At 46.5% G+C, this 13,840-nt stretch overlaps 1 protein-coding gene across 1 annotated transcript in view; it reads right to left on the bottom strand.

Annotated features, from left to right (window-relative positions):
- LOC103020859 (F-box/WD repeat-containing protein 10) overlaps positions 1-13,840 on the bottom strand; it is a 62,717-nt gene that overhangs the window by 25,198 nt on the left and 23,679 nt on the right. The window contains exons 8-14 of the mRNA XM_057536170.1: positions 11,501-12,022; positions 9,379-9,555; positions 8,149-8,352; positions 7,919-8,046; positions 7,103-7,225; positions 3,693-3,802; positions 1,852-2,052 (exon numbers count right to left, since the gene is read on the bottom strand). Coding sequence (XP_057392153.1) covers positions 1,852-2,052; positions 3,693-3,802; positions 7,103-7,225; positions 7,919-8,046; positions 8,149-8,352; positions 9,379-9,555; positions 11,501-12,022 — 1,465 coding nt within the window. The remainder of the gene's footprint in view (positions 1-1,851; positions 2,053-3,692; positions 3,803-7,102; positions 7,226-7,918; positions 8,047-8,148; positions 8,353-9,378; positions 9,556-11,500; positions 12,023-13,840) is intronic.

The following is a 13,840-nucleotide window of genomic DNA, read 5'->3' as shown; positions in this document are numbered from 1 at the left end:
GGCCACGTTGGAAGATGGTGATTTCTTACAAAATTAAACATACTTTACCGTGTGATCCAGCAATTGTTCTCCTTGATATTTACCCTAAGAATCTGAAAACTTATGTCTACACAAAAAACTTGTAAATGGATATTTATAGCAGCTTTCCTCATAACAGCCAGAACTTAGAAGCAACCAAGATGTCCTTCAGTAGATGAATGAATAAATAAACTGTGGTCCACCTGGAAAGTGGAATATTATTCAGCATAAGGAAGAAATGAGCTATCAAGCCACGAAAGGACCCAGAGGAGCCTTAAATGCATATGACTAAGTGAAAGAAACCAATCTGAAAAAGCTATGTATTGTGTAATTCCAACTATATGACATTTTGGAAAAGGGAAAATTATGGAGCCAGTAAAAAGATCTATGGTTGTCAGGGGTTAGGAGGAAGCATGAATAGGCAGAGAGGAGTTTTAGGGCAATGAAAATACTCTGTATGATACTATAATGATGAACACATGTCACTATATATTTGTCCAAATTCATAGAATGTACACCACCAAGCATGAACCCTAAGGTATACTATGGACTTTAGGTGATTATGATGTGTCAATGAAGGTTCATCAAATGTAACGAATGTACCACTCTGATGGGGTATCTTGAGAATGGGGCAAAGGGTACATGGGAAACCTTTGTACCTTCCTCTCAATCTTGCTGTGAATCTAAAACTGCTCTATAAAAACTATCTTTTTTAAAAAGGCGGTTTTGATGCAAGAACAGAAAAACAAGCCAACGATACTGTGTTGTATGTTTGAAAGTTGCTGAGAGAGTAGATCTTGAAAGTTCTCATCACAAGAAAAAAAACTGTCACTATGTGTAGTGATGGATGTAACTAAATTCACTGTGGTAATCATTTTGCAATATATGCATATATCAAATCATTATATCATACACCTAAAACTAACACTTTCTGTCAATTATACCTCAATAAAAAATAAAAAAACTCATGCACATGGGTACCAGGAGACACATCCAGGAACGTCTACGGCAGTTCTCTTTGAAAGAATAAAGAACTATAAACAATGAAAATATCTGCCAACAGAAGAGTACATAAATGACCTATGATGTATTCATCTAATAAAATACTGTATCTCAGTGAAAATAAATTAATTACTGCTACCTACATCATACAAACGAATCTCAAAATCACAGTTCAGTGCAAGAATCAAGTACAGATGAACTTTTAAGACACAATTCCATTTATGTTAAGTTCAAGAATGGACAAAAGTAATTAATATATCTGCATATATATAAATAGGCAGCAAAACTATAAAGAAATACAAGGGAATAATTAGTATAAAATTTAGGATAACATTACCTCTGGTTGGGAGGAAGAAAGAAGGAATAAGAGAAAGGCACACAGGGGATTTAGGGAATGGTAACACCCTATTTCCTGGCCTGAGTAATGAGCATATGGGTGTTTATTATATTGTTTAAAAATATACATATATATATATTTAACACTATTTTGTTTCCATACCCACAAAAAACTACTTTCCCCTGAAGAAATCTATAAAAAGAAATATAAATTATGCCTTCATCTAAGAATGCTAAAGAAAATACTTCTTGAGTCACAGTCTTCAGCTAGAAAATAGATCTGATAATTGCTATAAATCTATCTCATCCAAAGTTTAAACAATATACAAATTTTTGGTTCTTATCTTGCCAAAAAAAAGTGGGTTATTCTAAAAGTCAGTGTAATTTAGGATAACTTTTGCATAAATACAAAAAGGTAAAAGCATGTATGCTCTTTCCACAAGCTGCATTTAGGCCTGGGCAGGTCGGGGACCACAGCTTTCTTGGACCACTTACCTGATACTCAGGTCATAACTCCCGCTCAGGAGAAAGTTTTCCTCCTCACACAGGAAGAGGGTACGGACACTCCCAGTGTGGCCTCGGAACTTGATGGGTATCTGCTTTATTTGTATGATGTCCAGAAGCTGGATCTTCCGATTGGATGATACAGCTAACAAATCTCCCCCAGAATAGTGGATGACTCTGTTTCGGTCCCACCTGAGTTGCCAGGAAAAGGATGATCCATGGAAAGAAGAGTTAGTGTCCTTCCTAGAACTCAGCACAGTGCCTTTCACCTGCAGCAATGCTGTAATGGAAAATCCAGGGCCTTCCAACAAGGGATATAGCAGAAGGCAAGGCCTAATGTTAACGGTCCCTGATGGATCCCCACCTCACACCATAACAAAAATCCATTTCAAACAGATTTAAAACCTAAACACAAAAGGCAAAACTATTTTAATAAGTTCTGCTAATGTATGATAAATCATCAAGACACAGAACAGAGTATGCAGCATTTCCCACCTTATTTGACCATGGCAACCTTTTTTCATGGAAAACCTCAGAGGAACACACTTGGGAAGCCCTATACCCACTGCATGTCCCACTGCTGGGTTTTTTTGTTTTTTGTTTTTCCCTTAACCAATATCCAGTGAGCATATATTAGGGGCGAAGTCCTGTGATAATAGGTGCTAATGGGAAATACAAAGATAGATGAATAAGATATGAATGGACCTTGCCCTCAATGAGCTTACAGTCCAACAAAACAGGGTGAGTTGAATTAATTTTCCAATCATAAGATTATTAGCAAATAGATAAAATATGAGCAGGATGACCAAATAATTTATTGTCCAAACTGAGATTTTTTTATTGTGAAAGGGGACATTATTGTTAATTCTTTGAAGACCACAGAGTAAAGTGGAATTGTTTCAGTAAACAGGGACGTAAAGTCACTCTAAATATGAGGAGCACTTCCTGACATTTTTGTCCTCATTCCATTTGTCCTATCTAGAGTTCAACCAGTCATCTTCTCTTCTAAAGAGCACGTATCACCATACTATCCATAAAATCTCAGCTCTGCCTTTTCCCATCTGCTCTGTCTTCCCCCTACTGGCTGGTCAAGAAGCAATTTGTTAGTAAGGTTCACAGCCAAAAATAGAACAATGATGGCCTGCACAAAACTTTATGAATAAAGAGTGAAGTCCTAGGTCTAAAGTATGGCAGAAAGTTGCCTATTAAAGGGTCTTCTTATGGCATATTCAAATGATGCCACACTAGGTAGTTATCATAAATACCATTTTCATATTTAACATGGAAAGACATTCACAGTACCTTGCCAGAGTGGGTTACAGAACTATGTAGAGCATAGCCTCATTTCTATTTAAAATATGTATTCATAGAGGCAAAGAAAAAATTCTAGAATAGACATCAATATTAATGGTAGTTATCTCTATGTGACAAGATTGTAAGAGAGCTTTCCTTTCCTCTATACATTTCCTGGCATTTAGTGGATTTTTTTTCCAATAAGGATATATTACTTCTAAAATAAGAATTAAACGGTAAAGATATTTTTTTTTTTTAAAGATATTTTTTAAAAAGATTTCATGCCTGTGAATTGTGCAAAAGCTTGTTGGTCAGTGTACCGAAAATGTATAAGGGGAGAGGGACCTCCAGCCAATGCCAAGAATGGTGCAAAAATCAAGCACCTATTCTCCAAATGGGATCTCATGTGGGTTTGAGGCTGGGGCTTGAGGTGAGGAAGGATTGCCTTTCCAAGTGAGCAAAGGTCATGGGAGTCCTCAGATGCCCGTGTGGGTAGTTCAGGGGCCCCTGGAGACCTGGATTCTGACCACAGTACCTACATGTCAGAGAGAATGCGGATGTTGTAAGTGCCACAGAAGACATTCCTCTCCTCCATCTGCACCTGCTGAGTTTCCTCGTTCTGGTATGCGGTCCACAGGTCGTAGTCATTCTAACAAGGGAACACTTACCGTCAAAGGACGGCAGCAACCTGACCCCAGACACGCATCCCTGAGACTCTCCCCTGGCGAGGGCACAGGGGCCCAAGAGCTCCTCCCCTTCAGGCTGTGGCCGCTGCTACGTGGTGATGGGGAGGGACCCGTGAGCAAAAGGAACCCCTGAGTGAGAAAATACTGAGTTGAAGGTCCTGATCCTTCTTCCACCTCTGATTCTGAGAACTTCCGATGTTGCTGATAGCACAACTTTTCCAAAAATGAGCTCATGACCAGGATGCACGCAAAATAAAGTCACCGGTGCCCATTTCACAGAAGCCGGGGTTTCGAGTTCCTGTTGTGTGTGCACGAGACAGTACAGAGCGCACTCGTGGGAACTCAAGTCACATGTGAAGTTCCTGTTGCACGCTCTACACACTTGTGTGTCAAAGTTTTCATACATCTGCAACCTTCATTTCTCCTTACAGCTGCCTCACAACGTATATCACTTGCCCCACAAAGTATTCTCACCATTTTACAGATGATGCATCTGAGCCTCAGAGAGGGGAAATCAATTTTATCAAGTCTCAACAGGGGTGTTCCCCATCCCTTTCCAACATTCCTTCCCTTCCTTCCTTCCTCCCTTCCTCCCTCTCTTCCTTCCCCTCTCCTTCCCTCCCTCCATTCCTTCCTTCCCTCCTTCCTTCCTTCCTTCCCTTCCTTCCCTCCTTCCCTCCTTCCTTCCATCCTTCCTTCCTCCCTCTCTCCCTTCCTTCCCTTCCTTCCCTCCTTCCTCCCTCCCTCCCTCCCTCCTTCCCTTCCTTCCTCCCTCCTTCCCTTCCTTCCTTCCTTCCCTCCTTCCTTCCTTCCTCCCTTCCCTCCTTCCTTCGTCCCTCCCCACTCCCTCCCTTCATCACACACTTTCTGAGTAGCTATGGCCCTGCAGGGATGCTAAATTCTGGTATAGATGACTCAACTGGAATTCCCGTTCCAGTCTTCTTCCCAGCCTCATTCTTCAACCTCAAAAAGCAGGAAATAGCAATCACACTAGCAGGAAACCAATAAGACAAGGTGAGTTTGTGATGAAAGCAAAGAGGACCACAGCACCACGTTTGTGCCTGGGGACCTGTCTTCCTTCCCAACCTCAGCCTTCTCTTCCACGCCCGTCCACTCTTCCTCAGCCCATTCTCCTTCTCGATCTTTCACCAGGTCCTGACGTCCACACAGAAGTCTCTCCCCAGAAGAATCCATCAGCCTGCTTCCCCTCGCGTGTTCAGGCAGCTCTGATATCCTGCCTTGAATTAAACGAGGCTTCACGGGCTTCTCACAGCCCAGGCTGGAATTCCTTGGCTCTCGCTCACCCACTGGGCTTTGAGAGCCTGGAGGCTACTCGGTGGAGCCGATGGGGTGAAAAAGATCTGGGTTCGAATCCCAGCTCTGCCGCGACCAGCTAGGAGACCTTGGGTAAGTGTTCTAACAGCACAGCCTCATTTCCACACCCACACACTGGGAGCAGCGCTGTTCACCCGACCCATCGTGAGGATCAGGCAGATCACGGAAATCAAGCACAGGCAGTCCCCGCCGCAGCCGCCAGCCCCGGAAGCCCTCGCCACTCGCCTCCGCCTCTTCCCAGCAGCCCCCTCACCGCTCAGTGCCACTGCTTCCCTACTGCTCTCCACACCTTTACCTGTTTCTCTTTCTCTTCTTAAATGAATTATACATTTCTAAGCATCAAACACTGTCTGGGTAGTCCTTGTTTGTCCGGCAATTACTAGCTACATCACCTAAGGAAGAAGGGTGTTGGTTTTGTTACGCTTAACAGAGCGACGGGCTTGGAAAGAGCGGGTCAGCCTTGAACTTATGTCTCTTTCGCTCCAGTGGAGGCCTGACACTCTGTTTCTTCATCTATAAAATGAGTGGAGGGGCCAACTCAAAGCTTTCAAAACTTGCAGGTCCACAAATGTGCTTTCTTTGGCCCATGTAGTGTTTTGTTTTTTTTTTTTTTTTAATGCTTTTAATTGGTTGCCAGCATTAGAGAAAAGCAGGAGCTGTCCCGTGATAGTTCAGATTTCTCACTTCCCTTGAAAGCTCAGGCGGCCTGGGAAGCCGGGGTGCCCAGCATCCCGTGGCAATACTCAGCTGGACCTGAGTAGTGACTGGACCCCCCAGAGTCACCACGGTCCCATCATCCTGCTGCCCTCCCTGCCCCCCTCCCTCCTTGTGTGACCAGAACGGCCTCTACAGACTAAGAACTGGACCCTTCTCTTTCTCAACTTCTAATTGAAACTGCACAGTCTTCCTATGGAAAGCTACAGTCTGACCACCCTTGTTAAGTATCCTTTTGGGGCCCATTGAATAGATTTCAAAATAGAAGGCCCTTGAGCAGAGAGGAGGGGGCAGGAGTCCACTGGTTTGGGGAATGACCACCATGCCTGAATGGGCAGAACCCAGAGCTCAGAGTCTTCCATCTGAGACACGATACTTTTTTTTGTTACTGCCCGAGATTTTGTAGAGAGGTCTGAGGCTAAGTAACGTTCTCCTTCCGTCCTAGAACCAGAATGAACCTGGAAGTGAGAGGTCAGAAAGCTTAATTCATTCTGGACCCTGGACGTTTGGGGACGGCCCTAGCCCTGCCCTCATGTCCTCAATCCCGAGCGACAGACCCCCCTGCAGCCTCTCAATGCAGGGACAGAGGTGGTGAGAAAAACCCCAGCTCCTGGCTCTGAGCTCCCGGCTAGATGACAGATGCCCTGGACACAGGACCTGACGTGGGAGCTGCAGTCAGGAAGAACCCTGAGAAGACAACCAAATCAGCCCCCTCATTTAACAGAAGAGGTAGTTAAGGCTTAAGGAGAGAAAGTCACTCGCTTAAGGACACACAGCACCCAAATGTGGTCTCCCTTAGGGAATGTTGCCTCCCATACCCTACATCCATATGCTCTATCCTACACCCTCCCATATCTGACATCCATATGCTCTAACCTACACCCTCCCATATCCTACATCCATATGCTCTATCCTACACCCTCCCATACCCTACATCCATATGCTCTATCCTACATCCTCCCATACCCTACATCCATATGCTCTATCCTACATCCTCCCATATCTGACATCCATATGCTCTATCCTACATCCTCCCATATCCAACATCCATATGCTCTATCCTACACCCTCCCATACCCTACATCCATATGCTCCATGCTACATCCTCCCATATCTGACATCCATATGTGAGGGCTGAGTCTAGACTTCAGCCTTCAACGGCCAGTAGGAAAAGACGCCCACAGTCGCTTGCCCCAGGTGCCGTCGGAACCCACCTTCGTTCTCAGTTTCCATTTCTGATTTTTCACATGTAGGTGCTTCCCATCATCTGCCATCTTAGGAACTGGGATTGTAACCTTGTTGGCGTAATTAGGGTCTATTCCCCTGGTGTAGGACCCCTGGGGGAAAATAACAGAAAATGGCTACTCTTAGTTCTTACACTCCAAGAGGAGGGGAAAAACTAGTGCTTGGCAAGATCTGAAAGATGGGTAAGTTCTGGGCAAGGAAGGCCTGGGCCTGGCCAGCTAGGCCAATGGTGTGTGTAAACTGGCTGAAGGAGGGTAACGCCCACCAAACATCCGGAGGGGGACCAGCAAGGATGGTGGGTGGTTCCCAGCTTCCAGCATGTCCCCTGGCTCAAGGCCTCCTCTCCCTCTGCTGGGAAAAATCCAAGCTACCAGGAACCCATGATTTAGGGTCAGGCTTCTGGCAAGAAACAGAAGTATAAATGCCAGAGATGGTTACTATTCCGGGGAAACTGCATTTTAACCTAAAAAAACACTTTGTGGCTCTGTAAACATCTGTGTACCTGAGGTTTTCTTATATTGCACAAGCTGCAATATGGCTCCCTGGGGAAAGTTCCCTGCTCTGTGAGGCTCCGGAAAGGCTCTGCCTCTGTCTTCCCAAGAGGTTTCTATACGTGTCATCCCTGCTAGATGCACCAACAAGGGGAGAGTAAACGGGGATATCAGGAGTCCGCACAAAAAGGCAGTTGAGGAAGCAGCAGGAGGCCAGCTCAGGGTCTACCGCAGACGGAAAGGCTGGTGCAGACATGAGGCTGGTCTACAGCTGTCCCCTCCCAAAGGAAGTACCTGCAGGAAGGTGATCTGGCGCTGGATGAAAGAGTGCATGGACATGTCGGTCCTGACCTGCTGCGCCAGCACTGCCCAGTGCTGGCTCACGAACACACACCTGTTCAGGCTGTTCTTATCCAGCATACCTGGAAAACAAGAGGTGGACCTGGGGACCTCCCAACTGCGCTGCGATGGTGGCGGGCGGGGAGGGCGGGGTCTTGAGAAATCCCCCAACAGGCCCCGCATACTGAGGATAGACTTGGAGAGGTGGGCGGGCAGGTGACGGATGAAGTCGCGGTATCTGCTGACCCCAGAAGACAGCTCTCTGACGGCCTCCAGATCCACCAGCACATCGGCGGCGGGGGCCGAGCCTGCTTTGGACACGCTTGCTTTTTCAGAAGACAGCCTATTCATCTCGGAAATATACTGGAGTGAACTCTTCCACTGTCCTTCTAGAGGGAAGCCGGAGAAGGGGGCACGGTTGGGGCGTCTTTGGGGTGACTCCGGGCCGAGAGCAAGTCCTTGCCAAAAGCTGTCCCCCAAAACAGAGCTCATCAGGGTCTACCCTGAGGCCACCGGGGTTTGGTCATTTCTTCTGCCAAAATGAAAATAGAGCTTCCCCAACCAAACGCACAAGCAGTTTTCAGCGTGCCCAGCTCAAGTCGATGGCTGTGGCATCAAAACTGCCCTGCTGGTGAAATGGCATGGTGTCTGGAGTTTCCTTTAAATGAGCCCAACAAGAAAAAGTCTCAATATCAAAAGAGGGGGATGGAGGAAATAAGATTGGTAAGATGGTGGTAATTATTGAGGCTGGATGACGGTTATGTGGGCGATGATTACACTGTTCTACCTACTTTTGAAACTTGAAAATTTCTGTATAAAAAGCGTTTCTGAATCTATGTTTCCCGTAATTATTCCGTGTATATGTCTTGCTTCAAAAACCAAGTGAGGACGGCCTTAAGGTCAGGGCCCAATTCCCCACTGCTTTTGTTTCCACCTCAAGACTGAATCCAATGCTACAAAAACAGCTCCTGGTGGGTTGGATTCTGGAGGTGCCCCTCCCCATCCCCCCACACCAGAGGTCAGGGGCTAGACCAAGAGATTCCTGCCTGGGACAGGAGGGGACTTAAGGTCACACTGACTGATTTTATTTTATCTTTTGGCCACGCCCCACGGCATGTGGGATCTTAGCTCCCGGACCAGGGATCGAACTTGCACCCCCTGCAGGGGAAGCGCAGAGTCTTAACCACTGGACCACCAGGGAAGTCCCACACTGACTGATTTTAATCCTTGTTTCTCCCCTTACCAGATGTGGGATTAAATGAGGGAATAAATATCACAGAGCCCAACCCACTTTGTAGGTGACAAGTGAATGTTAGTTGCCCAACTCTGTCCTCCCCAGACACCGTTGCCCTACCAGCCCCTCCATCTCCGCGGGACTCCCTCCCCATCAGCTTTCTTCCTACCAGCGGACTCACCAGTAGTGGCTGCTCCCCACCACACATTTTCGTGCAAGCTTGCTTTTCCTGTAGTTTTGGACAACGGGAAGGATGTGTGCCCGGGTCTGGCTGCCCAGCAGACTTGTGAGGTCTCGCACGGGGGCGTGTGGCCTTTCTCAGGGAAGAAAAACACATCCTTGGAGTCTGGGTCGTTCCCTGAAAAACAAAAGGCCAAGATGAGTGGCTCTTTAAGCAGGTGTGTGGAGAGGAAGTGGTAGACAGAGATGGTTTTATTTCTACTGGCTTCTTTTTAATCGACACAAAACGGACCAGGCCAGTTATGTCTGTTTTTATTTGGGGCCTCTGAGTTAACTACGTAAAAATCACAGAAAGCCTCTGTTAGCCTTTGCCAGCCCACCTGCACTGCAAACTTCATCAGAGCTCTATGTACACGAGGACAGAGAGAGAATGAGAGGGAGAGAGGGAGGGAAAGAGAAAGAGAGAGAGGGAGGAGCTGGGAGAAGGACTGCTTTTCTGAAGCTTTTGCATTATTTTCTTCAATGATATGAATAAATGCCCTTGAGTCAAATTAGAAAATTTAGTTTTTTTTCTTTCTTTTTGGCCGCACTGGGCAGCATGCAGAACTTCCCCCAGCAGGGATCGAACCCATGCCCCCTACAGTAGAAGCACAGAGTCTTAACCACTGGACGACCAGGGAAGTCCTAGAAAATTTAATTTTAAGAGAGAAGCTCCCCTAGGAAAAGGGGAAGGTTGACACAACCTGTAAATGGACTTACACAACTTTTAATACAAGGAGCTGATTCCTGCGGTGGGTAAGGACCTGTGTGTACAGATGAGGCTACTCGAGCCTGCCGCCCCTGTCCGGGGGCCAGCATTGCCCATGGGAGATGACCAGGACGGGGGGGCCTGGTTTTCAACCCCCCGACTGGGTGACCACGGCCGAATCACTCAGATTCCCTGAACTTCGACTTCCTTACATATAAAATGAAGGAGTTGGACTGATCAATCTCTAATCTAACTTATGGGATCCTCCGATTTTCTCCACCGCTTCTTCATTCCAGATGATTATCCTTTTACTTCCTGGACACACCAAAGAAATCAAGGGCATATAACGGGATCTAACTGCCCCCAAGGTCATGTAGCTTTAAACTTTCCTGGGATTCTATGAGTCTGCAAACAGGACCACAAACCAGGTCTCGTGGACAGCAGGTATTCCCCGCCCTCAAGAGCTCAACCTCCGAATCCCTCCATCTGACGCCCTCTCCCAGCCTTGTCCCAGTCTGCTAATCCTCTGCTTCTCGTACTGGACCCCCTGCAACCCCCAGTCCCTTGCCTCCTTTCTGGTTGCTTTTGCTGCCCCAGTTCAGCTGGCCAAACATTTCCAAGACCTTGTCACCGACACCCTAGACCACCGGCTCTCAAAGTGAGGTCACCAGACCAGCATCAGCATCCGCTGGGAACTTGTTAGAAATGCAGACTCATGGCCCACATCACACCTGCTGGGTCAGGACCTTTCAGGGAGGACCCCGGCCACCTGGGTTTTAATAAGCCCTCCCAGTGATTGTGATACAAGCAACGACTGAGAACGCCTACCCCAGCCTTACTTGGCCCTTCCACTACCTCCAGCCTTGCATAAACTCCAAGTCGAGGTTGGATTTTATGTGCAAGCAAGGAATACAGTGGGATGAATGAAGGAAAGCCTTAGGTTTTGACCTCTTGGCCTAGTTTCCGTGCAGTGCAAACTGAAGGGCAAAACAACTCAGTAGCACCCCCCTTTACCTCCTTCTCAAACCCGCTTCAATCCCTAACCTGCTAAAGCAGGAACCGCCCCAGCATTAAGTAGCAGAGGCGCAGACCCGCCATTTCTGGGCCTAAAGGATGCAGAAATCCCTTTGAAACGCCTGACAGTTCAAAGTTCCTTCTGCATTTGTCCTTTTATAATTTTCTAGCAGGAAGTCACATTCAGCAGCTTCTCCTTCGGTCAACAGGATCGGGTGTCAGGACAAAGCGCTCTGTTCTGCCATCTGGAAGATCCCCGTCTACCTAAGCTTGTCCACACCTCCCGTTCCTTGACGGGCTCCTGAAGCCCGGCCTCCTGGTCTCTGGGGACCCTTAGGTCTCTACCTGTGGCCTCGCTCACCTGAGGCACCGTTCCGCCCTCTCAGAAGCAGGGCTCTGACGACATCAGCGGCAGTGAGCAGTAGCTCGGGGTCGCACATCTGCAGCAGCAGGAGCGTGTAGTTCGCCTTCGTCCGGGAGCTGCTGTTTCCAAACCAGTGCAAAATCCCCCTCATCTTCTGTTCCACCGTCTCGTCCAGCGTTTGGTTCAAGGAGGACTTGACGATTTTCCCCTCCTTCTTGCTGAGGTTGACCCGGGACCTGTGGTAGACAAAATCCTTCCCCTGCGTGGTCTGAAGGATATTTTGAAAATAGTGTAACAAATACAAGCTGTCCAGCTGCTGCAGGATGCTGACCAGAAACCTCCTCTGGGACATCCTGCCCACCCTTCGGAACCACTCTTTGGTGGAGAAGATCTTCCAGGCCAGGACACACGTCTCACACTTCCGGCACACGGGGACGGAATTGTTCCCCTTCTCACATCGAAAATAAGGGGCATTCTTGAGCCTCGATTCCATGTTTTCCATGGTCCCGAGATGACCAGCTCATTTTATCCTTGCCGGCTGTCAACTTCACCAAACCCCAGAGGAACAGGAGAGGCTGATAAATATCCCAGTTGAGCCTTTTCAAATGTGAACATCTCCCAAAGAAAAAGGAAACTGCTGCAATGGGCAGAAAGCTGCTCTCCCCAGAAACTGCCGTTGAGTCTGGCTTTCTGTACTGACCTCCTAGGAAACGTGCCTTTACCGTAAATCTCCTAAGCCTGGCGCTGCTGAGGGGGAGGCAGTTGCTGTATATTCTGAAAGAGCTGGTCATGTCGATTCTAGAACAACAGGAAGAGAGGTAGTCAAATTTAAATAATGTACGGACCCCTTTCAAAGGGGGAAAAAAAATATCGTGGAACCTGGTGTTGAGCTTCCATTGTTGTTGTTCGTGAGTGACTTTTAAACATTTGTGAATATGAAATTAGATGGAAACATCTGTGAATGGCTGTTCGGTTAGAATGATCCTGAATACGTTTATAGTCATCTTAACTCATCATCAAAGTGAAAACACAAATGTTTAACATATATTTGTTACTTAACTGCTTCAGAAGGTTAACCAGAAACCTCTGCAGGGAAAACTCCCTAGTGGAAAAAAAATGTCTGTGGGCCTGAGAATATATCTGGGGACTTCCAGCCTCAATCACACACCAACCCAGGTACCTGGGAGGAAGCACAACTGAGTGGAGTGTGGGGTCTGGGGTCAGACTCCTGGGTTTGGACCCCAGCCCAGCGGCTCACTAGCTCTGTGAACACGGGCACATTACTTAACCCTTTATGCCTCAGTCTCCCCATCTGTAAAATGGAAACAACAGTAGTTCCTACTTCAGAAGCAGCGTGAGGCTGAAATGGGGTATTATATGCAAAGCACTTAGAAGACTGCCTGGTACATATTCAGCCCTCAATAAATGCTAACTATCGTCCTATTGTCATCAGTATTACTGTCATTGGGATCATTATTCTGGGCAGCCAGATAATCAATGTCCACTATGATGTTTATACATGCGTATGTACAGACATTGAGATGTATGGGAAGAAACAATATGTGTGGAGCTTTTAAAAGAAAAATGACATGACAATGACTTACCTGTTTCATGAGATCATTACCATTTAGCACTGGCTTGTGATCCACTCAGAAATGGTGACTTGGGCCATTACAGCCAAACATGTGAGCACACATGGCCCTTGGGGCCCCCAAAAGATGGTCAGTGATGACCCGGAAGGAGACCAGGGGCTCACTGAGATTTCCAAAACTTTTTAGTAACAAAGGCCTGTTTGCAAATTATATCTTCTGTAAAAACGCAACATGCAACATAGACATAGTGATTGTCTATTAGTACAAATTTATAAGTTCAAAAGTTGACTTGTTAGCAGGGCAGTTGTTGAGAGCAACGGGCTATTCTGAAGACAAAACCTTTACACCTGAGGCCAAAGATGACAGACACTGTCTTACAGCAACTTCAGACTCCACAAAATTTAAATTAGCAGCAGCTCCAGAGAACCCAGAGTCCACAGAAAACAGCTTGAAAATCACTCCTAAATGCTGACATACTCAGAATGAAATGTCTACAAATAATTTTCAAAAGGTCTGAGAAAAATACGCGCACACACACACATATTACACACATATTCAGTGTGTGTATGTGTATACACAGAGAGAAAGAGAGCACAAATGCAACAAACTGCTAATAATTGGTGAATGTGGGTGAAGTGCATATGAGTGTTCATCATTCTACTCTTTCAGCTTTTCACAGGTTTGAAGTTTTTCAAAATAACTAATAAAGCTATACTGCTAAGTTAGGAAAAATGACTGTAATAGA

Source organism: Balaenoptera acutorostrata, chromosome 20 (assembly GCF_949987535.1).
Source record: "Balaenoptera acutorostrata chromosome 20, mBalAcu1.1, whole genome shotgun sequence".
Taxonomy (NCBI): domain Eukaryota; kingdom Metazoa; phylum Chordata; class Mammalia; order Artiodactyla; family Balaenopteridae; genus Balaenoptera; species Balaenoptera acutorostrata.
This window is presented reverse-complemented; position numbering and strand designations above follow the sequence as displayed.